At 41.0% G+C, this 26,334-nt stretch overlaps 1 protein-coding gene across 2 annotated transcripts in view; it reads right to left on the bottom strand.

The window, feature by feature from the left end:
* The window catches only part of CFAP54 (cilia and flagella associated protein 54), a 341,833-nt gene that overhangs the window by 54,130 nt on the left and 261,369 nt on the right, over positions 1-26,334 (bottom strand). For both annotated transcript variants that reach the window (XM_083182295.1, XM_083182296.1), the window contains 6 exons: positions 23,738-23,911; positions 14,505-14,631; positions 11,738-11,896; positions 10,229-10,337; positions 7,035-7,164; positions 4,655-4,753 (listed from right to left, as the gene is read on the bottom strand). In XM_083182295.1, the coding sequence (XP_083038421.1) occupies positions 4,655-4,753; positions 7,035-7,164; positions 10,229-10,337; positions 11,738-11,896; positions 14,505-14,631; positions 23,738-23,911 (798 nt within the window). The remainder of the gene's footprint in view (positions 1-4,654; positions 4,754-7,034; positions 7,165-10,228; positions 10,338-11,737; positions 11,897-14,504; positions 14,632-23,737; positions 23,912-26,334) is intronic.

Below are 26,334 nucleotides of genomic sequence, written 5' to 3'. Positions count from 1 at the left end.
AGGTAATTTTCTGTTTGTTAATGTTCTTTCTGGAGAGGCTGAGATTTCAGAACGCTTCTGAACTTTCCTGCCCAGAGCAATTTACTGGCGGTGTACAGGAAAGGTAATATCTTTCTCCTGACAGGGACTGTAACTCCTGTCTCTAGTTAGCAATCGTTTTTATAATTCAACATTACTTCTCATCAGCGCTGCATTTGTGGAGATACCTCTACTGTCTTTTTTAATAGTATACACGCTGTGCACAATACCATCATTTTTCTTTTGCTTAATCATTAAGATCATTGAACCCTATAATTAACTGCCATTTGTAATGTAGATATTGCGCTCTAGAACAAAACCTACGAAATATACTTTGTCAGGGAAAAACAAAGTTCTTGATAAAAACAAAAGTAAAAATATGAACCAGAATTAATAGTTTATATGAAAAATTAGAAGGGATTGGAAAAGCTGCATATAATATTCAGGCCATCAAAGAACACAGAAAGAATAAAACAAGAAGCAGCACCCAACTTTGCAATTGAAAGGAACATACCCAGATGGTATAATTAAATAAAATAAAAATTAACATTTAAAAGTGACATTGAAAGCACAGGTGCATAATAAATACTTAGCGAACAGAACAAAAGTATGTATATGACAAAAAAACACAATAGCATATAAATATTAATGGATCATTAATACAATGTAGAATTAGTTGTGCACAAATCTCTTTTTTATTATTTCTCTAAATACTATTGTAAAACTTGTATAAGACCGCTATTTGGGAGGGATTCTTATTGACCCAGTAAGCTGCGAAGCTCGCAGCTTACTGAGGGGTAGATTTATTAAGCTTGGTGAAGTGATAAAGGGGGAAATTTACTAAAGGAAATTTGTAAAAAAATAGGTATATTTGTATCCAGAAATACACTTATTTTTGACATTTACTATCCCGAAAATACGGCAATTTGTAGTCGTATTGATGTGCTATCAATACGAATACGAATTGCCGTATTTTTGGGATAGTAAATGTCAAAAATAAGTGTATTTCTAAATACAAATAGACCTATTTTTTACAAATTTCCTTTAGTAAATTTCCCCCAAAGTGTCTGTTTTTTTATCACCGGCCATCAGCTTCTTCCTGTCATTTTTCAAACCAAGCCTGTAACTTCACAGTTAGGTGCTGATTGGCCGGTGATCAAACCAGACACTTTATCACTTCACCGAGCTTAATAAATCTGTCCCTATGTCCTTGTGCTGCCGCATCAGCGAATACCTGCCCTCCCACCGCCGTGTTAAGTGAATAGTGAACCAGAATCGTCCCCTTTGTGTTGTAATAAATGCCTCTCATGTGAATGTTTTACATTATGTAAATACTTATGATATTTAACGGCCGACTCAAAAGCAACCAAAAGCACACTAAACAACTAGTATACATCTTTAAAGTACAAAATACAGGGTTTTTATATAATTGCAGACTCAATTTCTGCATTTGTAAGTTGAGACGGTCACTAAGGCTTTGCTGTATGTTAATAAAACTTTCTATTCCACCATGTTTCAGTAGATGCATTTTAACATCTATTACAGTGGTTATTTGTCATCCTGTAGGGACTTCTTAATTGGTCTTCAACAGCCCCCTTTCTGCTATAAATGTGCTTGAGAGAATGCATCCTTATATCATTGGGTGTGTGAATGTTTAATGTTACACTTGTGGTTATTTGTGAACCTGGACTGGAGTCACAAGTTGGAGTGGGGTCTGGAGTAGGTAGCAGGAAGCTGTCCATCCTAATAAACTTTTTTCCCCCACATACTGGAATAAAATACAACTAAACTGGTACTAGAAGTACACAGAATAATATATAATAAGAAGAACTTGACCTAAGACTAGGGGCCCATGTGTGGGGCTAGCCATAATTATGAAGTATCATCTGAATGTATCAGGAGGGACCACAGCTGGAATATCCAGGCCCTGCTGCGATCACTCCTGCACCACCACTATGGGGGATGCGAAGCTGCCTGATGGGTATCAACATCAGGCAGCATCAATCGGGTCCCTGAAGTGGTGGTAGCCCATTGTCTAGAGACTGCCCTACTGCTGGGGCAGTGCGGTCAGCAGGGGGGTCAGCGATGACTGGGCATTCCCAGACCTCCGGCACCCAGCTTAGCCCATAGCAGAGACTAGCTCCATTCAGAGTCCTGTCCCTGCATGCGCAGGTTGATACATCCCTGTGATAGAATTGCATATTATAATGCGATCCTGGGCGGTAATATTCCGCCCAGATTGCATTGTATAGGCGATCCTCAATAAATGGGCCCCTAGAAGACTTAGATAAATACTCTTAGGAAAACTAAAATATTGACAGCAATTACAAGTGCTAAACTATGTGGACATTTAAATATAAGGATCAAAGTCATATAAGCTGCCCCTTAGTTATTATCTATTTGTTTGTTTGGATAGAATAGGCTACAAAGGAGACAATTATCCCCATTTTTAGCATGATACAGCATGTCACAACACTACAATTTAGATGTGCAGTATAGACCACGGCCCTAACTGTGCGGAGTTTGTATATTCTCCCCGTACTTGCGTGGGTTTTCTCCGGGTACTCCGGCTTCCTCCCACATTCCAAAAATATACTGGTAGGTTATTTGGCTCCTAACAAAATTAACCATAGAATGTCTGTGTGTATGTGTACATATGGTAGGGAATATAGATTGTAAGCTCCACTGGTGCAGGGACTGATGTTCAAATATTCTCTGTAAAACGCTGCGGAATATATATGCGCTATATAAGAAACTGTTAATAAATAAATAAATATGCTGTAGTGAAAAGCTGATCTCCCTCCGTGATGTTCACAAATCTGATTGCAGAAATTTAAAACAGCTCATAAAATTGGTGTGATCATAACATTTCCTGGATATTCAGTAACAGATGCTGACTAGCTTCTATTTAAAAGGGGAAAAAAGCATATAATCTTTTGCAGGTTGTACAGCAATACCTAAACTTTCTTAGGGGATTTACATATAGATCATACCCAATCTGTGCATGAAAAGAAATCAACATCATCTCACGCGAGTACATTTTTAACATGTTGTGTCACCACTGCAAACTGTGGCAATGTCTTCACAACAGCATTCTGTCTTGCCCACTCCCCTGAGTGTGTCATGTCTTGCTCAATTCTGTATGTTTTCTGCAGCAAGTTTGATGGTCTCTTCACTTGCATTTATTGGAATTTACCATACTTTGTTTACTTATCTATTTATTATTTCCTGTTGTAAAAGGAAAGTACTCTTGCTTGGTTCAGTACAGTGAGTATTTTACCCATCAGTGAAGGCATTATTGAATTGCTTGAAGCAAATGATGGAAACTTGAAGTCCACAGCATCATTGCAAAACATTAGTAAACTTAAATATCAAAAGTCCTGAAATGTTTTGCATCTTTCTAGTCATTTGTACTATTCTGCCTGTGTCTGCATGGTTGTATACAGTGCAGTGCTATAAAACAGAATTAGTATCAGATCTTGTGACTTTCAGCAAAATGTGCATGCATCACAGCACACATAGGCCCTTATTCTGGTTTACTCGCAAAGGCAAGTTCCTTCTGAAATGGACAAAACCATGTGCACTGCAGGTGGGGCAGATGTAACCTGTGCAGAGAGAGTTACATTTGGGTGAGTTATTTTGTTTCTGTGCAGGGAAAATACTTACTGCTTTATTTCTGCACTGCAATATAGATCTCACTTTGAAGTAAAACCCCACCCAAATCTAATTCTCTCTGCACAAGTTACATCTGCCCCACCTGCAGGTTTTGTACATTTCAGAAGGAATATGTCTTTGAGACTGAACCAGAATAAGGGCTATAGCCCAGCAAGAGTTGGGGGCAAGCATTAAGGATATTAACAATGAGGCCAATGAGGATGGCAATAATATATAACAGGGAAATGAGGATGGCAGTGAGACATAGCAAGGAAGAATGACTATGGGAATGCAATACACAAAAGGAGCAAAGACTGATGGTTGTAAATACTATTTTGGAGAGGGGACAATGAGTGTGGCAGTGTGCAATATTAGCAGGGGCAATGAATGTGATAATAGTATGAGGGGGCAATGAAGAGGACTATGATATAAATGAAAAGGGACAGAGTGGGTGGCACAGAGAGAGATGAAACGGAGCAAGGAGAGTGGCAATGACAAGAATGAGAGGGTGCAATAAGAGGCAGAGAGAAGAAGGAGCAGTAGGTTCCGCAATGGGCTATATCAGTAGTTTATTCGGAGGACAAGTAGCAGGGGCAAACACTGTGCCAATGAAATGTGTATAAAGAGACAATGTAGGTGTCAATATGGCATGAGAAGGTTGATGGTTATAAAAAATATAGAATATGTATACAGTATGTGTATGTGCATGTAATAAATGTTATTAAAAACACATATACTGTATAGACATCCTACATTTGCATCTTCGCCTGGAGACATGAAAGACCCATTCCTTTGTTGACCTGTCCTTAGGCTGTTTATGCAACTCACGAGCAATCAAGAGAGCGAGAAAACAACTGTGCTTTTTGCAGACGCAATGTATATATAAATGTCAAGAATCACAAATTGTTATTTTATCAACACATTCAACAGTCACCAAAAGCAGCCAACTAGTACAGTGAGAAAGGTAAATCAGTATAAGAACCTGTGTGGCTGCTCTAATGGCAATCCATGCCAGGAGTCTGTAGAACTCAGAACGACTCATTGTTTTCTCTTTACTGTCATTTTGCATCATTTTATCCATCTAGAAGATAGATAATAAACATAATCAATTGTATGCTGAAACCACTGTGTTCTAGACATGCTTACTCTTTTAGAGGTTTAACCTTTATGCTGTATGGTTTTTCGGTTAAGAAATCCTTCCTAATGCCAATTATATTATTTGCAAAGACAACAATAGTAAATGAAGAAAAAGCATGCAAACATACAAACTCCACATAAGTAGAGCCTGGACAGAACTGAGCCCATACTGACCACGCCCTTTACTATGGTTTGTAAATATGTTAATTTCCTGTTACTGCAGTTTAGAGACGAGGGATGGCAAAGTTAATTACCACAAATTAAATTTAGATAGTATTTTCGCTTAGTGAAATGTTTAGTCCTTTTTAAATCATTGCTATACTGTAACTTTTAACAGACAAGTAAATTAGGCTTTCATTTGTTATTGTCCCACTGCACTTTCTGAATGAAGGAAATAAAGGATAAACTGCTGAGTACCCAACAGAAAAAAAAATATATATTAAAGAATGAACTCATCCAATCGGACACTATAAGGTACCCATTTCAGACATACTACCTGGGATTTTAAAACCGGTACAGTACTGGGTTTTTTAAAATCACGGGTTCATTGCAGGCGCACAGGACACAGGATTTTAGTAGACTACAATCCCGGGTAGAGCCATTCAGACATACGCTAGTCCCAGGATTATGCATGTGCACATGAAAATTCCTGGGATTTTTGCGTATTACTAAAATGGGAGGTCTTTTGAAGATGAGATGTTGCTATGAGTAACCAATCAGAATCTACTTCTTATTTATTGTACATACATTGGTTCTTGTCAATAGAACATGAAAAATGTTTGAAGCATTGCATGTATCGCTGTGCACAACTCTTTAGCACAAATTCTTTAAGTTACTTACATAGCTTTGTAAGTTTACAAATTAGTAGTAACTGCTAATTATAGTGACAACAAAAAACTTCCTAATGATTAAAATTGTTTTAGACTGAATGTAACACTTTTGCACCTCCATAAAATGTCTGAATCTTCCGTTGTCCATCTTGAACCAGATTTGAACTTAAAAAACGTACATTTCTCTTATAAGGCCCTTGAGAGGCTTAGTGCGGCCAGTTATATTAGATAATATACATGTTTTCTTCTACTATTCTAAGATTGTAAATATAGATTTTTTTATTACTTGTCCTGTGTCCAGGTTATGCCAGTTGGCATCTCAATTAATTTAGAGTTGTCCTTTGATTGTCCCTATGTATTATAATGGTAGATGTAAATGTCTTTGTTTAAGGGTCTTCAAAAATCATTTTAAAAAGAAGTTGAAGGTATAGAGATGATCCCTTTAGAGGATGATTTAATGTTTATATTGGAGTAACTAAACAGGTGGATGTTTGGGGAGAATATTTGGTGAACCTGACCTACCAAACAAAGTTCCTAATCTGTTTAGAAATAAACTTGAATGGAATTCCTAATTACACTGCATAAAGCTAAATGCATAGAAAACATTCTTAGTTTAAATGCATAAGGTACATAAGGTAAAATGCATAAGGCATTGCTTATTCCTCCTGGTTTATGTGTATAAATATAGGCTCGCTATAGTTCTAGTCCAATTCATTGTGTTTGTGATCACTGTAAACTGTAATCCTAATTGCTCTACAGAGAAACTGACCATATCTTTTATTTCTTCACATAAAGGCTTTATATGGGACTCATCAAATTAGTAGTTTTTGGCACCCTGCAAAAAAATCAATTTGTTTCTTGTTTCCAGTGCACATTAATATTTTTTTTGCCTAATTCATCCTTTTGTTCATCTTAATTTAATATCTGTGTCACTGCAATCATATACACAAAAAGGACACATTTACTCCTCGTGCGTGTGTCGCATTTGCAGGTTGAGCAGGAAGAAACTTGGCATTATAAGCTGCCAAGCATATTTTATAGAAATGGTAATGCAATCTATAATTGGTAGAACATTGAAATTTCAAAATTTGTAATTACTGAAACAAATGTTTTGATAAAATGAAACCTAAGCAGCTCACTCATCTTGAAAACAAAATATATGATGTAAGTTATCGAACAGGATGGACACAGTAAAACTGTTAATAGAAAATATCGCTCCATTCACAATATTATGAACCCTTTCGAGTCCAACATCTAGTCAGGCTCAACAGCCCTAGCGCTAGTAGCAGATCCAGCGGTGAGCCACCTTAAACGTAGAACATTACATTGTTCAACATTCAATGTACCCCATTTTTTAATTTAAAAAACAATGTGGTCTGCAAAAGGTTAAATTACCTCTCTTTTTGATGTCGTAGTTTCTGGGGTTTCCAGGGTTTGTAAAATTATATTATTTATTTTGTTTGTATCCAAGCAGGACATGTGAAGGTACACCAGTGCTATCTCCAGATATGATGTCCTTATTAAGCTATAGGGGAAGGGGGAAATATGTTCAACAATAAATATTTGATATGAAGGTATGTACTAACTGAAGCATTAGAAAATATATACTGTATGTATATACAACTAAATGGAAAATATCACCCACAATAAAAAAAAAATATTTACGAGATAATATAAATAAAACAAGCATGATGTACCTAACGCTGCACAATGCAGTCACAGTTGGAGTTAATGATCAAGTTGGGTATTTTTCAAATTCCTGGGAGTCCCCGTCAAATGACACTTGAATTTGAAAAACACCAATATTAGAAGCAGACTGATGGTGCCGGCTCAGGATAGAATAATATAAGAATGCTTTGAGTGGCCGCACTCATGGGACTCTGCTCACTAGACAAAATAACACGCAAGAGCCGTGTCTTACAGCAACGTTTCGGGAAGATTTATTATCCCGTCCTCAGGCTTCAACAAAGTATAATATGTTATACTTTGTTGAAGCCTGAGGACGGGATAATAAATCTTCCCGAAACGTTGCTGTAAGACACGGCTCTTGCGTGTTATTTTGTCTAGTGAGCAGAGTCCCATGAGTGCGGCCACTCAAAGCATTCTTATATATATATATATATATATATATATATATATAGTATAGCAGCTACTCTTGTGTGTTAATTGGTATCAGCATGTGCATTGTTGCTCCCTCTGTGGTTTAGGGGGTTGTTCGTCCCGGGTAACATCTTGTATATTGTTCCACTCCTGCATTGTTACAATTGTGTATCTAAGGTATCACCATGTGCATTGTTGCACCCATGGCCCAGACCTCCCACATACAGAGGGGCTGGTGTGTGGGCAACCTTTCCTACCCTATCCTTGTGGTGCTCAGCCTTTTGCAGCAGCCTTGTCCTATGTAAGACCTGGCGGCACTGGAGTGGGGCCGGACCTAATTCAAGCCCATAAATGTGACTGTTAAAGGTGAAGCCTTAGCCTGCAGGAGGCAACCAGGACAGCTGGGCAACCGTAACTGGGTCCCCACACCCCACCGCCTAACAGCTATGCATTGCTTAAGCAACTACTACACAATGATAGCTCCAAATTTGATGATTCCAATGTCATTTGATTGGGTGTGTGATGTAAATGTGCGATAATGTCCCATAACTTTTATAAGTGGTCAGGCTGTTTAGGAATAATGTGTAAAACTCATGATTCCTTTCACATAAAAAAGAATTGATTGGTGGTGCATGCTTCTTCCCTCTGGGTTGTAAATTGCAGCGAAGCCCTTGCCAATTTTTCTTCTGCCCTAAGTTTAGTTGATATAATGAATTCTTTCCAACACGTTCCGTATAAAGTAAACATTTGGGATGCAGTTCCATTATGACATACATTAATCTGTAGATAAACAAATGGTAGAACACAAAATACATTCTTTTATTGCTTGAGTAGTATTGTTAAAGCCACCAGAAGTAAGTGTTGAGGGAGCTGGAGTAAACAGATTTCCTTGTTATGTTTGTCTTACGTAACAATGTTTCTAGTGTTGGATGTATTAGTGATAAAAAACAAAAGGAACAAAGAATAAATAATTGTAAATATTACATTTCAAATAACTTAATACTTGACTTATAATTGATCAGTTTCTAAGCTATAAACATCAAATACAAAACACAAAACTGTGTAATACCATGGTGAAACTACAGATGGAGCCGCCATCATTCAGCGGTGGTCTGGCAGTCGGATCACAAACCACCAGACCCCGCCAGCTGTCGGAAGGGAATGCGTGAGCAATTACAGGGGAAAACGCAGGATCTTCAGCCTTTATATTGCACTTGCATTGTATCACTTATTGCTTCACCACTAACCTGTCCTGACGAAGGGGGAGACCTCGAAACGTAGACGGACGTTTTTATGACTGAATAAACAGTCCCGATTTCACCTTTCAAAAGACCCTGAGTGCCGTTTCTTCCTACAAGTATATATATATGTGTATGTATACATATATATGCACACACACACACACACACATATATGTACAATGTATTGGGGCCCCTACCGATCCTTCAGCGGTAGGGGTGGGGGGGTGCTATGAGCTGAAGCTTTGATGTCCCACGGGTGGTAGGGGGTATTATATCAACCGCTCAGCATGTAGGGCATGGATCAGTAATTTCCACTAATTACCCCTTTACTGCACAGATGGTGGGAGATGAGGTGGGAGAAGGGGGCATTGGGCTGAATGAAGGAGTCCTGATACATAACTTCCAGGGTGGTAGAGGATGTTAAATACGCAGAGGAGGGGTGTATAGTGGAGTGGGCTTATTATTCATAATTTTCTGGTGGGAGGACGGAACTACATTTCTTAGCTAGTAGAAATTTGGTAGAGAATCTCACCTACCATATGGTACTGGGGACTAGGAGATCAGAGTTCAGGAGGCAGAGCAATCTGACAACGAGAATATAAAACTACATACCAGGTGTGCGGAGCTGGAGCAGTAACCAGCTGCTAGAAGGCAGATATCTCTGGTTCTGGGCACAGTAGAGACAAGCTACTAGTGTCCATCAAAGGGGGAGAGTCCCAGCTTTTGGAATATAACTCAGAAAGAACCTGAAATATCTGACTGGGAATAGCAATTAACAGGCTTGGAACAGATATCCCCGGTTCCCCAGGGCCGATTTTTAAAATTCTTGTACCCATGGAAAGAGGGGACCCTCAGCTTTCAGTCTAGGGCCCTTAGACTCCTGGGTACTCAGAAACCCCCCTGCGTGCCCCACAAACACTTGCATGTCCCCTTCCAACGGAGCTCCCTGCTGCCTCCCCCCCCTAACCCTGCTCATCTCCCTAAAGTGGAGATAGGCAGGGTTCACATCCCCCTGCCACCCAAAAAACTGGGATGTTCATGCGTGAGAGAAGCTCACGCATCCCAGTCAGATGGAGCGCCGGCTTGCCAGCGGAGGCATTCTGGTGAGCACCGGCTTTGACTGAGAGGCGCTCCATCTGTAGCTAAAAGTTTAAATATTTTCTGTAAGCGCTGCGGAATATGTGTGAGCTACTGTATATAAATGACTTGTAATAATGATAATAATAATAAAAATAATATATTCCGTACCTAAAGTTTTGATCATTATTACCGCTCACATTGATAGCTTCTGAGAAAGATTTGACAGCCGAGGATTTGTCATGATCTCCTAAGATAAACATCAGGCTTTCTGTCTTACCTGCAGTGTAGTTGAAGCCAAAGCAATTTTAGAGCAATATTTCAAAACTTGAAAACATACTTATATAAACCTTTACATTACTGAGACAAATTAATACATTAGTTGGGTCTGTTTCCTCACCAGAAAAGTGAAGGATGAAACCACATTTATGACATGGGCATTGTCACAGTTATCGCTAATGCAAAGACAATACTGGCTAGGGCTGCCATTAGGGGGGCATTGGTACTAACCTGTAAGGGACCTTAAGTGGTCTGGAGGCCTGGGCACCATGATCAATACTTTATATTGTTTTTAACTGTGAACAGTCCATGGCTTGCAGCTGCCAATTCGTGCAAAATGTAGGATTTGCCCATGGCTTCTGATTTTTAGTGGAGGTTGGGTAAAATTCTGTGTTCAATCTATGGATTCAATCTTCTGATCTGATCTTTGTATGGTTATCAGTCACTATATGACATGAGGACCGGTGTCCTGTATAATGATGTGGTGCAATTACACCCACTGAACTTCAGTTGGGACTTGACCACCCCCTACTGTTAGTAGGGGGTGGTCAAGTCCCAACTGAAGTTCAGAGGCAATGCAGCAGCACTCTATGACTGTGGGGTAGATGTATGAAGCAGTGATAAAGGAGGAGAAGTGATAAAGTGCCTGGTACTTTATCACCAGCCAATCAGCTCCTAACTGTCCCTTTTAAAAACCCAGCCTGTAACTTAACAGTCAGGAGGTGATTGGCCGTTCAATAAAGTACTAGTTACTTTATAACTTCTCCCTTATTACTTATTACATCTCCCCCTGTATTGTAGTCTCCAGCATTTATAACTATACAGATGCATTCAGGGAATTTTAGCATACTATGAATGCAATAAATAAAGAAATTGGTGGCTGCATATATGCTGAATCAGCCATATGCTTACTGACTGAGATCACTACAGAGAATAGATTGATCCATCCGTCAATGGATCACACCTTATACAAAGGGCTTTTGAGTCAATAACTTGTCTTTGTATTGTTTTTTAAATACAGTGAATGGCCCAAGGCTGCAAATTTGTGGGACAAAAGGGTGGGACTAAAGAGTAGGTGAAAGCGGTGGACCAAACGTAGGACAAAAGTGTTGCGGGGCTGTCTATTTCATATGTACTGGGCCCCTCAAAATCTAATGTCAGCACTGACACTATCTATGGAGAAACCATGTAAATTTTAGCAGCTTGGCTAATGTTAATGATACAATGCCCTCCTACCTCTATGTTGGTTTGTTACTACCCAGTTTGCTTTATCACTGTTTCCAATTGTAAAGCGCAATGGAATATGCTGCGCTATATAAGAAACTGTAAATAAATAAATACATTTTTGAGAACATCTAAATGTAATTGCCAATCAGCAGTATCTAGTTCTAAGTCATAAACCTTTTAGGAAAAGCAATTCAGCTTCCAAATCATATTCCCGAAATGTAGAGTATCTGCAGAGTTCTAAGGCTGTATTATATAGAGTAAGACTTGGCATCAATTGAGATGGATTGCGGGATGTTTCAGAAGTAGAATTGGCTTGGAGAGTCAATACATGACCTGAAGAAAAACATAAATCAAAATTATTATTGTATGCTTTGTTACTGTAATCTATGCATGGACATGAAAAAGACTAGACCTTAGTTAATGAAAAATATGTACTGTGAGGGCGTTTTTTTTCTTAAGTTTTGTTTAATTGAAATTGCAGTGAATTAAAAGCAAATTAGTTCTAACCAACAGCAATAAATACTTTGGTGTTCTTGTTTTGGTATCAATCCACCATTCTGAATCAGACAATAAAATGAAAGTACAAATGAGTTATATTAAAATCTGCACCTGAACATTATAATGCAGTTGTTTTCTTTTGCTAGTCTTTGCAGTCTTGAACGAAACACATACAATGCATAGAAGTAATACGGTAGCCCAACAGTTTGCCATTTTGAAAGTCAGAAAACCAACCATATCAAATGTAAGGATTCTTGTTTTTATTTGACCCAAGATGGGAAGGACAGGGCAAAAGAACCCACATCTGTGGACATTTTTATATATTATGTAATGTAGGTTGATATAATCTGGTAATCACCAGACAACAATTTTGTATGGAACTAACTTATTTCAAATGAGTGTGCCCCAGAGCGTAAATGAAGCATGGATGGATTTCTTTATTGTTTGGAAGTAATTATCTGGTGAACTCACTGGTTAGAACATAATGTGTAAGAGAAAAGATAGAATATAACTCCCCTCTTTCAAACATGGGTTCTACTAAAAATGTTGGTGCCAGGATAGGCAAGATAGGTACTTTCATTCAGATGCAGATTTAAGAGAGGAGGGGGCCCATGTGCAGGCTACAATTGAACCCACACCTTTACAGACTTTGGCATTGTGGAAACACCTTGTATCCAGGAACATCTCTACAGCACATGCACAGTATGAATCACTGAAAAAGGGCAGTTTGTGGGCCCCCATGTGCATGTGGCATATGCCACTGCTTTCATTTTCTTCCCTTACCTGAACTTTAAAAATGCTTTCTGTAGAGCTTTGGTGCCCTTTAATACTCAGTGACATCATGACGCACCCATCCCCTTGCTCCCCATCTGTAGTAATTGCAGGTGAAGCTCTGGTATATATATATATGTGAGATTAGATATCAGTATTTATAGGTAAATACTGATAAAGTATCCTACTCATTGTAAGCCCTCAAATGTTAAACATATCACCAGAGGACCGTTCTTTACCTTGTAGGGAAGAACCAATATAGAGGTCATTAATAGTGTACATACAATATTACTCATAAATAAATTATACAAGTTATCATTGTATAAATTAAGTAGATTATATTGATAAAATTTGATCTGCTTTACTACAAGAAATAATAGTAGTTTATGCTCATGAATTAGGCCAAGAGATGTGAACATCAGTTTACACAGCTTATACAAACTATACTATATCTGGACTAATAACCAACTAGAAGCAGCTGCCAATAATTATTGTCATAATCAGTTACCATTTTTGTACTTGGTATTGAACATCCACACGGACACAAATGCACTGTATGCATGTGCCAAGAACATGTCCTTATTGTATTTTAGCTATATTCATACTAGAGGCGAGCAGCTCAGTTTTAGTGTGGTCTTAATCTAACCACACGAGAGCCAGGAGTTGTGCAATAATGATGGGAGTTGTGCAATAATGAGGTATTGGCCCAGGATAACACACAGTCTTGCGTCTTGCTCATGGCAGCCACCACCCCCCCCCCCCCCAACATTTGGAAAACACCTGCATTGTAAAGACCGCACCCTGAAAGCGGTCAGTCATTGCTCCTCCAACTTTCAGTTGTCGCCCTATCGCTCAGTGCACTGTTGCTGCTTTTTTCACAATGTGACAGCAGTTCACAGGCTCCCATATGTGGATTTGCATTTCCACATCAGGGTGGTTCTAGCAGTGGCCTGCTATTGGATAGCAGGGGGCACTGCAACACAGTAAGGACCCAAAAACTTCAGACAAATTGTAATTCTTGATGGGTTTTTTTTTCACCAATGAGTAAGAGAATAGCTTCCTCTTTAACTTGACACAGGAATAAATGATTTACATACAGTATACCTAATTGAGATGATTAAATACTACGTATTTTACACACAAAATTAAATAATCCATAATTCCTGCTCCAAAATGTTCAGGCATACAGTAAGTGTGTTTTTTAAAGTAATTGATTTCTAATCTTGCATACTTTGGAAACAGCAAAATACAGAAAGTAATATATTCAGAAACATACACTCTAAGGAATATCACATTTGTAATTACAATTTAAAGAGAAAAATACACTTTTTACTGTTGTATAGTGATAATAAAAGAGAAAATGTCTAGGAGATAGACATATTCTCTGAGTAATTCTGTTTCCTTTCTCCCTCTTTATACAGCCCTAAACAATTACGATTAAGGTCTTAGAATGACAGAGAGAATAAAATAAGATGATTGATCCACCAGACTACAGAGAAGCGCATATCATAATCAATATGATGCAGGGTCTTGTATGCGTAATTATATCTACTTTATGTGGCGTCAACAATGGTCTTTGGGAAATATAAAGTAGAAGAACAATAAACAGAAAACACAGACTTAACTATTTCGAACTTTGTGCTAACTACAAATTTGCCCCTTCTGCACTTACCAATTCTCATTCTCACTTTAGCCAGTAAACCTATTTGTGGTAAATACATGTTCCCGAAATGTGGCAGTAAAGATGAAAGCAAAGGTTGTGTTACATTTTGCTCCTTGATTTCCCCAAGACATGTGAGCTGCAAAAGATAACATGAATGAATAATTGTTTTTGCTCAGTGAAACAATGTGCAAGTGACTACAAAGGAGAAGACATTCTTGAACAAGACAAATAGAAACAAACCAAGAACAGTGACCTCATTAGAACACAACATTTCCTTTGTAGCGCACACATGTAGTTCACATATCCTACTTATGCATACACACATCCCAAAAACAGGTAATTTAATAAAATTTCAACGCAAAAAAACAAATATTTAATATTTAAATATTTTTCCATGCATTCAGAATAAATATATATTTTTTACTCAGATTTGGACATGCTACCTGCTTTATTATAAAATGGCTCATGTCAGTTTTACTTTTCACATCCAAATTCTTATTGTGATTCATGTCAAACAGGCATTATGATGGTGCACAGTGATTAAACTTACCCAAGATACAGTTCAGAAGAAGAAAGGAAAGGGACGTGCAGTGTTTGTGCATGTCCCAGTATAAATTCTACCTGCTGAAATAGATTGTACTCCATGCCTTGTATGAGTTTCTTTGTGAAAGTCATCCCTCTTTTTGGTTCAGAACACGTTTGCTAACCAGACTCTACATCGCCACTTACTACCATACTTCTCAACTTTGGGTCCAGCTGAGGAGGGACACATTTGTACACTGCTGGCGTGTGCTCGGAAATATGGATGAAGCCACCTGGTTAGGGGGTGTGGCCTATGACCTTGGTACTTACGTAATGCTACGCCCAATTTTCCCCACTGTGGGGGGCATGGCCTGCATTCTGAGAGCTTCTGGCCATGCCCCCAGCCCCTCTGTCTCACTGAATAGACACTGTGTGCATGCGAACAGAATCTGTCTCTAAACTGCCACCCCACCATACAGGGGGGACTATTAACTGCCCCCCACTCCACCCAGGTACACTTCTGGCCCTTGGCGAGATGTGGGTCAGTCCCAAAAACATGGAACAATTGGGACGTATGTATTGCATCTGTCAAGGTTACAAGCTTGCCGCTTGGAGCTTTGGACATTCACTGACACAGTACAGATGCAAAATCATAGATCATGTCCCACCACTAAAAAGAGGTGGAGATAGACAAAAATTACTGAACCGTAAAGAAACTGAATGGATCCACAAATTAAATACTTTAGTTCCAAATGGTTCCAAATGGCCTGAATGAGAACATTTCTTGGAGTGTTTTCTTATAAGAGATAGAGAACATAAATATTAATATTAATATCCATTCTTCAGGGTGCCAGGTAATACAAGAGTAGGTACAGCGCTGTACTGAATATAAGAAATATTTAATAAAATTGTTAACAGTAAAATACAATAATATAATTAATAATACACACAAGACACACACACATACACTTCTCCTGAGGAAGCAGCTGATCGTTTTAGGCGGAGAAACGCGTTGAGGGGACCACCAGGCTGCTATTGTATCCAGCAGATTGAAAATCATCTCGGATATGACCACAGTGAGAATGGTCGGAGAATTTCATCGCTGATGTCACAAGCCACAATACCCCTGGATTACAATTAAGTATAACCACATCTAATGTGCACATGTGTGGGGACTTGTACTCTCAATTATACTAAAACCTACTAACTGGCTCAAAGTTGGAGCATATGATATATGCAATTGCAAACCCAATAATTACTAACCAGTTCTAACCTTAATAAGGAGATTGCATGTTTTATGTGTGTGTGTCTTGTGTGTATTATTAATTATATTATTGTATTTTACTGTTAACAATTTTTCTAAATATTTCTTATATTCAGTACAGCGCTGTACCTATTCTTTTTTTTGGTTCTCTACTATTATTAGGGGTTTATCGTAATCCCCCTATTGGCACAGCAGCAGCACTGAATAACAATCAGCGCTCAGTATCATCTTGTGGAGTCTTCTTGTTGCCAGGTAATACAGACTATATATATATATATATATATATATATATATATATATATATATATATATACTAGGTGATTCATCGCGCCCTACGGGCGCTCTTCACACCGTCGTAAGGGGCTGCGCCCCCTTAATTTGTGAACGTTTGTATATGAGAAATATGGTTAGAATTATATGAAAGATGCCCTGTATTGCAACTTAGGTGTCCGCGAATCGCGGGAGGGGGGGTCGCGGGGGGTGCCGCGAATTGCAGGAGGGGGGGTTGTGGGGGGGTGGATGCTGCGAATCGCGGGAGGGGAGGGATTGCAGAGAATCGCGGGAGGGGGGTCGCGGGGTGGGTTGCCGCAAATCGCGGGAGGGGGGTTACGGGGGCGGGGGTTGCGGCGAATCATGGTGCGGGGGGGTGTGCCGTGAATCACGGGAGGGGGGGTCACGGGGTGGGGTGCCGTGAATCGCGGGAGTGGGGGTTGCGGGGGGGGGGGGTGTGTGACGCGAATTGCCACAAGAAAAAATCAACACAGAAAGGTCAACACATGTAAATGTTGACATAAGTGTGGCACTTCATTGGTGTCCATGTCGACACATGAGAATGAATATGAAAACATTCAAAAAATGAAAAAAAAAAACTTCAAAAACTCATGTCAACCTTTTTCATTGTCATGTCAGTGTTTTCCATGTGCAATTTAATTCTGGAGCTGCCGCGAATTGCGGGAGGGGGGGTCGCGGGGGTGGGTGCCGCGAATCGCGGGAGGGGGGTTACGGGGCGGGGGTTGCGGCGAATCATGGGAGGGGGGGTCGCGGGGGTGTGCCGTGAATCACGGGAGGGGGGGTCACGGGGTGGGGTGCCGAGAATCGCGGGGGAGGTGTGTGTGTGTGTGTGTGCCGTGAATCGCAGGAGTGGGGGTTGTGTGTGGGGGGGGGGGTGTGTGACGCAAATCGCCACAAGAAAAAATCAACACAGAAAGGTCAACACATGTAAATGTTGACATAAGTGTGGCACTTCATTGGTGTCCATGTCGACACATGAGAATGAATATGAAAATATTCAAAAAATGAAATAAATCTTCAAAAACTCATGTCAACCTTTTTCATTGTCGACCATAGCCATGTCAGTGTTTTCCATGTGCAATTTAATTCTAGAGCTGCCGCGAATCACGGGGGGTGCCGCGAATTGCGGGAGGAGGGGGGTCGCGGGGTTGGGTGCCGCGAATCGTGGGAGGGCGGGGTTCAGGTGGGGGGTTGCCGCGAATTGCGGGAGGTGGGGGGTCACGGGGGGTGCCGCGAATCGCAGGAGGGGGGTTGCGGGGGGTGTGACGCGAATCGCCACAAGAAAAAATCAACACAGAAAGGTCAACACATGTAAATGTTGACATAAGTGTGCCACTTCATTGGTGTCCATGTTGACACATGACAATGAATATGAAAACATTCAAAAAATGAAATAAATCTTCAAAAACTCATGTCAACCTTTTTCATTGTCGACCATAGCCGTGCCAGTGTTTTGCATGTGCCATTTAACCCTGGGGCTGCCGCGAATCGCGGGGGGTGCCGCGATTTGCGGGAGGGGGGGGTTGCGGGGGGTGGGTGCCGCGAATCGCGGGGTTCATGGGGGTTCCGGTGGGGGGCTGCCGCGAATTGCGGGAGGGGGGGGTCGCGGGGGGGGGGGTGCCGGGGTGCCGCGAATCGCCGGAGGGGGGGTTGCGGGGGGTGTGATGCGAATCGCCACAAGAAAAAAATCAACACAGAAAGGTCAACACATGTAAATGTTGACATAAGTGTGGCACTTCATTGGTGTCCATGTCGACACATGAGAATGAATATGAAAATATTCAAAAAATGACAAAAAAACTTCAAAAACTCATGTCAACCTTTTTCATTGTCGACCATAGCCATGTCAGTGTTTTCCATGTGCAATTTAATCCTGGAGCTGCCGCGAATCACGGGGGGGGGGGTGCCGCGAATTGCGGGAGGGAGGGGTCGCGGGGGTGGGTGCCGCGAATCGCGGGAGGGCGGGGTTCACAGGGGTTCCGGTGGGGGGTTGCCGCGAATTGCGGGAGGTGGGGGGTCACGGGGGGTGCCGCGAATCGCGGGAGGGGGGGTTGCGGGGGGGTGTGACGCGAATCGCCACAAGAAAAAATTAACACAGAAAGGTCAACACATGTAAATGTTGACATAAGTGTGCCACTTCATTGGTGTCCATGTCGACACATGACAATGAATATGAAAAAATTAAAAATAAATCTTCAAAAACTCATGTCAACCTTTTTCATTGTCGACCATAGCCATGTCAGTGTTTTGCATGTGCCATTTAATCCTGGGGCTGCTGCGAATTGCGGGGGGGGTGCCGCGAATCGCGGGAGGGGGGTCGCAGGGGGGGTGCCGCCAATCGTGCAAGGGGGGGGTCGCGGGGGGGTTCTTTTTGCCGCGAATCGCGGGAGGGAGGTCGCGGGGGGGGGTGTTTTTTCCGCGAATCGGGGGGGGGTCACGGGGGAGGGTTTGCCGCGATTCGCGGGAGGGGGGGGTTGCGGGGTGGTGGTTATGCCGCGAATTGCGGGAGGGGTCGTGGGGGGGTTCTTTTTGCAGCGAATCGCGGGAGGGGGGGTCGCGGGGGTGTTTTTGCTGCGAATCGCGGTAGGGGGGGTCGCGGGGAAGCGGGTGTTTTTGCCGCGAATCGCGGGAGGGGGGGGTTGCGGGGTGGTGGTTATGCCGCGAATTGCGGGAGGGGTCGTGGGGGGGTTCTTTTTGCAGCGAATCGCGGGAGGGGGGGGTCGCGGGGGTGTTTTTGCTGCGAATCGCGGTAGGGGGGGTCGCGGGGAAGCGGGTGTTTTTGCCGCGAATCGCGGGAGGGGGGGGGGCGCGCTGGGGGGGAGGTTTTGCCGCAAATCGTGGGAGGGGGGCGCTCACCTGGTGGCTGTGGAGTAGCAGTGCTGGGCAACATGGGAAGTCAGTGGGTGTCTGGCACTGTCTGTGGGCTCACTGGGCTGGTTCTCTGTCACATACCTCCCAACATGACCCTCTCCAGGAGGGACACAATGCTCTGTTTCTAGACTTCCCCTTAATGTATGATTGCCATCACCTGTTTTAAACAGGTTAATTTCTCAGAAAGGTGTTCAGCACAGATGAAGGCAATCACACATTAAGAGGAAAGTCCAGGAACAGAGCGTTATAGACACAGACACCCACTTTGAGTGACAGATGTAGCCAAATATATAGGAGATATATAGAACAAACCCTTAATTTGAGCTTGGTTATTAAACAAATAAGTCATAATTTCGGTGTAGCTGCCTCACCTAAAAATTTCCTGTTGGCAAGGGAATAGCACAACAATGTAATACACAATTCTGGGATGGCGCTATACAATTTTTGGATTATTTATTTATTTACAGCTTCTTATATAGCCAGGGCTATTTTTCAGTAGGCTCCAGCAGGAACTGAGGCCCGTAATCTAGTTCACTCTTTCTGACAAAATATTTCTTAGATGGACAAAACCATGTGCACTGCAGGTGAGGCAGGTGTAAAACCCCACCCAAATCTAATTATCTCTGCACAAGTAACACCTGCCTCACCTGCAGTGCACATGGTTTTGTCCATTTAAGAAATATTTTGTCAGAAAGAGTGAACTAGATTAAGGGCCTCAGTTCCTGCTGGAGCCTACTGAAAAATAGCCCTGTATATAGCGCAGCAGATTCCGTTGCGCTTTACAATAGTAAACAGTGACAAAACAAGCTGGGTAACAACAGACAGACTTGGAGGTAGGAGAGCCCTGCTGCAAGTTTACAATCTATAGGGATTAACAAATTGTACTGAATACATCTCACTTAATTAAATAAAGTCCACAATTGAAGTCCATAAAAGTTGGTTATTAAAAGTCTCTTTTCTATAGGTCAAAGATTTCTTCATGAAGATACATGAATCGCATCATCAAACGCGTTTCGCATATACAAAGGTTTGCTATATTATCTTGGTAAATTCAACCAAAAATCTTGTAAAAGATGGGGGGGGGGGGGATTCTGGTACAATCAGAAATCTGGTACTAAAAGATGGAGGAGATTCTCGTACAATCAGAAATCTAGATGACCAGACCATGTCAAATGAAAATTAAAGAGATACTGTAAGAGTTCCTTTTATCATAATAATGCCATATTCAATATGGATGGAATAGAAAAAGTTAGATAGGCCTGGAAGCTCCTCCCCCTCTTCAGACAATATTGTGTACAAACAATGGTTCATTCACTTTTCATAAAAACATAGGCATCCTACCTATTAAGGTGTTCACACCAGAGAATGTCTATGTGAGCCCAAGGGTACCCTCTCAGTTCGGAGATGTGTTACCAATTCAAGCTCAGCATGGGTCGATGCCTGCTCAGGGCAGGCAGGTGACGTCACATGGCGCCAGCGCCCGTCCCCTTTTCGGCCATCTCCAGAGGATATAAAAGTCAGTTTAGACACCGAAGGGGAGAGAAATCATTTGTTGGTCCGCGACCATCGAATGATTTCTCTTCCATTCGGACGCATGTGAGGGGGTTGTGTTCTCATACACATCCCCTCACATGCTAATGAGGCATGTGGGGAAGGGGATGTTCAGCAGGCCGACTATACGCAGCCTAGCAATCAGGTCTGAATCAGGCACTTAGTTAGCACAGCTTCCCTTAAGATACATTTTTGACAAAAAAGACACCAAAGCAAGCAGAGTCTTATGGGACTTGGCACGCTGAGAGGGGCTGTTTGGCATGGCTGGAGCAACACATCTGTATTTATCAGGACAGGGCAATTTAATAGAGTTTTTACGGTAGTATGGTGGGCAACCTAATCCCTCTATATCAGGGATGGGGAACCTTCGGCGTTCCAGCTGCACATCCCAGCATGCCCTGCTACAGTTTTGCTATTTGGTCATATTAAAACTGTTGCAAGGCATGCTGGGATGTGTAGTTCAACAACAGCTGCAGGATTGAAGGTTCCCCTTCCTTGCTCTATATGAATGAATGATATTTTCTTTAGAGGACACAAAGAAAGTTGAACAACTGGAGTAAACCAACCAGCTTGCATTTTAAAAATGTGAGTCAAAATTGTACTGTTCTTATTTATATGCAGGCAATACAATGCATGCCATCTTTTTCACTATCGCCATGTTTTCTGAAAAATGGCAATATTTTATCTCCTGTCATGAAATGTATTAATCAATCCAAATACCGTGCTCCATACACTGTTTCAGTAAAAATAATGTGTGGCTCATATGAATTACAATTTGGTAACTGACTTTTAAGGGATGGCCTTGAATAGGGTTTTCCTGCCCATGATAAATGAATATAGATCTGTGATCTGTTTGTTAGAGTGACAGCAACATCAAGTTAATGTAAATATGTCAGGATATGTTCTGCTGTGAATTTAATGGTAAGTTGAGCATAACTGCTTTGTTATCACTCTCAATAAAGCTTCCTCAATCGCTGCTAAAATTAAGACAATGTCATCTAACCAATATAGGTAGCAAAGTCATTAATATTCAGAAGCTTCTGCATGAAAATATTTTATTTTTATAAAAATCTGTCATGAAAACATTTGCAAAAACTGGCAATATAGAAATTGACTAAACCAATTTAGGGAGGTATTCAAGCACCAGAAATTATTGGTCACGGATAATTGTGTCGCTGGGGGATATTTAATTAACTTCGATAAGCTGGTGCAAGCCATGGCTTATAGGGGATTTCGTTTCATCTGCCTCCGGCAAGTGAAAGAAAACACCAAAAATAGCACAGTTTTCAGACGGAAACAGGGATGTCTCTAGACAAAACACACAGGTTTCACTAAAGCTGTGTGTTTTCGTCCAAATTTTTTTTTGTTCAGGTGACCAAATTGGATATCCCAATTAAAAACAATATTGGGGAAACATTGGCAAATAATCGGTGTCTATGTACCTTATTGAATACCTCCTATAGGGTTAATTGAAACAGTTGGTTAATTCCAACTATAGAGTTAATTCCAACAATTACAAAGTTATGGTCTACAATGTCTGATTTTAATATACATCTCCCTTTGCACACACGTAGACTCCACTGCTAAGACCCACGCAAATCAGAATATACTGTAGGAGTAAATGCAGTGTACAGTATGAATAAAGCATAGTACAATACAATACAATATGCTAATGATAGACCAGTCATTATCAGCTGATGATATTGGTAATGATGAATACCGATTTTACATTTTCCTAATGTGAAAATTCCCTTGGGAAACACACAGCTGTATCATTTAACTACAGTGTATCAGTATATGCCACCTGGGAGCTAAACAATGTTTACCAATACAGAGTCTTGTCCTAACCAATCAGAGCAAAGTCACACTCTGTTAATTAGAATGACAGTCAGTGGCATGCCTCCTTTAGGTAGAGATAATTACTTAACTTGTGATTCTGTGAGGAGAGCTGGCGTAACTACCTTGTGATTCTGTGAGGAGAGCTGGCGTAACTACCGCTTGCTCCCCAAGCTGCCGCTTGGGGAGCAAGCGGCAGTGGGGTCTGTGTGGGCGCCGGTACCCGCTCGACGCACTGACATGCTGCTGCCTGCCACTGCTCACTGGCTGAGCACTGGAGGCAAGTCAGCCGCAGCGCGGGTGCGGCCATGGCAGAGACGACAAATATCCCCACTGATTTAATTGACTGTACACAGAGCCGGCTATTGGCTACTGTGTACAGGATGGGTGGGCGTGCTAGGGTGGCCTGGGATGCGTCGGAGCCAAGAGAAGCAGCAATGTCTGCTGGTCTCTCTTCCACTCTCCTGCTTCAGCTTCTCCGTTATGCGTGTGATGTCATCACGTCACGTGCTGGGAAAACATACTGGAGAGGAGCCCGGGGGAGGCACAAACTTTTTGGCAGGGGGGAGCAAAATTTATAGTTACGCCACTGGTGCAGTGCACAAATCTTACTCTTGAAAAAAAAAGTGTTAACTGTCCTTACTCCATCTTGTTTCCTTTCTACTGACTCCATTATAAACATCTTCCCCTTTGTTTATTGTCCTTTTCAGCCCTTTACCCGTTCCTGTTTCTACGTTATCATTTGTCTACATTCAATAGTATAATAGCGTTATTCAGAAGATTCACTGAAGACTTCCTTTTTCTAAAAGGATAATGGTTAAATTACAGCGTTTCATAAGTTTTTGTGTAGTTACTGAAAGCATGATGGGCATTTACAATATAAGTGACATTGCAAAAATACACTTACTTGTTTGACGATAATTTTATGAGCCAAAGTAAAAATATTTAATTGCTTTGTCCAAAACAATTGCTGATCCTCATTATTTTCCATTAAGTCAGCTGAAAGAATCAAGCTCTGTGCAAGTATTAAACATGCCATGGGAGAAATGAAACACTTCCCTTGCAGCAAGTGAATTATATTCTGTTAGAGGAAATAAAACAGATTTGTTTAGGACAGCTTTACAATAAACACAGATATCTGATAGAGCACTGCATTATTGAAAAAAAAAAGGTGTTGAACTTCTTACACGAACTTCAAATTATAAGATAGAACAGGATGGAAAATAACCTCTTTTCACTCACAATCACGAGTACAAATAACATCACTAGCAATGGGAAACTATGACTCATTTGGGGTCAATAAGGCCAATAGTGGCAATAAAATATTTCCACCCCTTCTGCATTATTCACACTTCATAGTGTACATCATGGAATCAAAATGTATATAGGCCCTGGTTCTAGGCCATTCTAGATGTTTTTGGACTGCACATGCACATGTATGTGCTGGCTCAGTTTCTGATCGGGTGCATCAAATTGATTATTCACCAGCATGGAGCAGTGCAGGGGGCGGGGGGTGACGGCAAGGGGTAGCGCCCATGGGAATGCCCAGCATTTCATGGGCGTTCCCAAGAAAACGCTGGGCATTCCCATGTAGCTGTGAATCGAGTGCAGGGGGTGGGCAGCTGCACACCCTCTTCCCGTACAAGGGCACTGCAGATCTAAAGCTGGCCATACATCAGAAAGATCGATCTTAAGATCGATTGCGCTCATGATTGTGTACAATTTCCCTTGAAATCCCCGGCAGTCCTTGGTGGTTTTTGGACACACAATCTACACACAATCGATCATACAATCAATCATACAATCCATCTACTGCATGATTGTGTACACAAGATGTGCACACAATCTGCATACAATCCATCTTACAATCAGTCATACAATCCATCTGCTGATTGATTGTATGATTATGTACATAAGATGTGCACACAATCTGCATACAATCCATTTTACAATCAGTTGAGATTGTATGATTGGGTACAATATCTTTCTGATGTATGGCCACCTTAAGGTCAGCAGAGGCGGGCACCTGCAAAATCATTCCATGTTTGCGACCATGGAATGATTTTGCCCCGCATCGGTATGCAAGGGAGTAGAGGCGATCATGTTGGCGGTGTTTACATGACCCACAAAGCTGTGAATTTTGCAACTTTGCGGGTTAATCCGAATGACCTCCATAGTCTGGAATTTTCCATTGTTCAACAAAACAATCTCTATTGTCAACAAAATATATTATAATATGTTACAGATACAAATCATACAGTAAGTGATTAAATACATATTCACAGCTTTTGCCAAGATACACCTAAATAAACACTAGTACAAGATATCTTCATATGTCACATAATGACCTGTTTAGAATCCACTTATATATGCGATACACCTGTCCTTCGGGTGTCTCAGTTAGCACATACAAAAATGAGCTTCATCATGAAAATCAAAGAATATGTAAACAAATATTATTGAAACCATAATTTAGAGAAAGAGTATTATTTTTTAAGATATGACAACTTTTAAAATCTCAAGGAACATTGTCAAGTCTATCATAAAAAATGGAGAAAATATAATATAACTTTAAATCTGTTTATGAAGCAGTTGTGCAATAAGGCCAATATCTAGGGAGGTCATCAAGCTACTTATGTTAATACTGATAGAGCAACACTATTCCTTGCCATAGACAGAAACAATTGTCCATGGGAGACTGATAGTAATCGCACATCACAAATCTGTACTTCAGGAAATAATAGTAAAAGAAAACCACTATTGACAAAACCCACATAAAATTATAGTTGGTATTTGCCAAGAATAGACACGTATACCAAGTGGGTGAACATTTTATGGCACATTTTTACCTCTATACCAGGTGCTTTGCTTGGCACAAGCCTAACGTTGTGCACTAACCAAACTACCTTATCCATTCCATACCATAAGGCATGCAAGCAAGGTCAAAATAGCAATGGAGATGAACAGAAGCCTATCAAATTTCAGGACTAATTGCGGGAGTTTGATGATTTAAAACAGCAAAAGCCACATTGAAATTATTTCAATAAATATCCTGGATAATAATGAACAAAGTTGCATAAACCAAGGTTTCATCAAACAATCTGAGATTTAAGTTTTTGCTTCACAAGTTTGCAGAATAAATATATGGTGTGGAGACACTGTTCTCCGTACACCGCCTTCATCCTGCGATACATTTCTGAAGCATGCTCGCATTCTGCGTGAAGAAATTGGATAACAGCTCTTTGCGCTGATCTGGTGGAATCCATCATGCATCCGATGGCTCAAAACAACTTTCTAGGAATTAAGAAACTGAGGCGTTCACTACACGTGCACAACTAGTAAAATTGCCACGCCATCTACACATTAACCCAATGGAATTAGATACAATGCTGCTACAGCAAAAGCCTCCTTTTCGTTTGGGCACACCTTATACAGGTTGAGTATCCCTTATCCAAAATGCTCTGGACCACGAGCATTTCGGAAAAGGGATTTTTATGGTTTTTG

Source organism: Crinia signifera, chromosome 4, assembly GCF_055691185.1.
Source record: "Crinia signifera chromosome 4, ASM5569118v1, whole genome shotgun sequence".
Taxonomy (NCBI): domain Eukaryota; kingdom Metazoa; phylum Chordata; class Amphibia; order Anura; family Myobatrachidae; genus Crinia; species Crinia signifera.
This window is presented reverse-complemented; position numbering and strand designations above follow the sequence as displayed.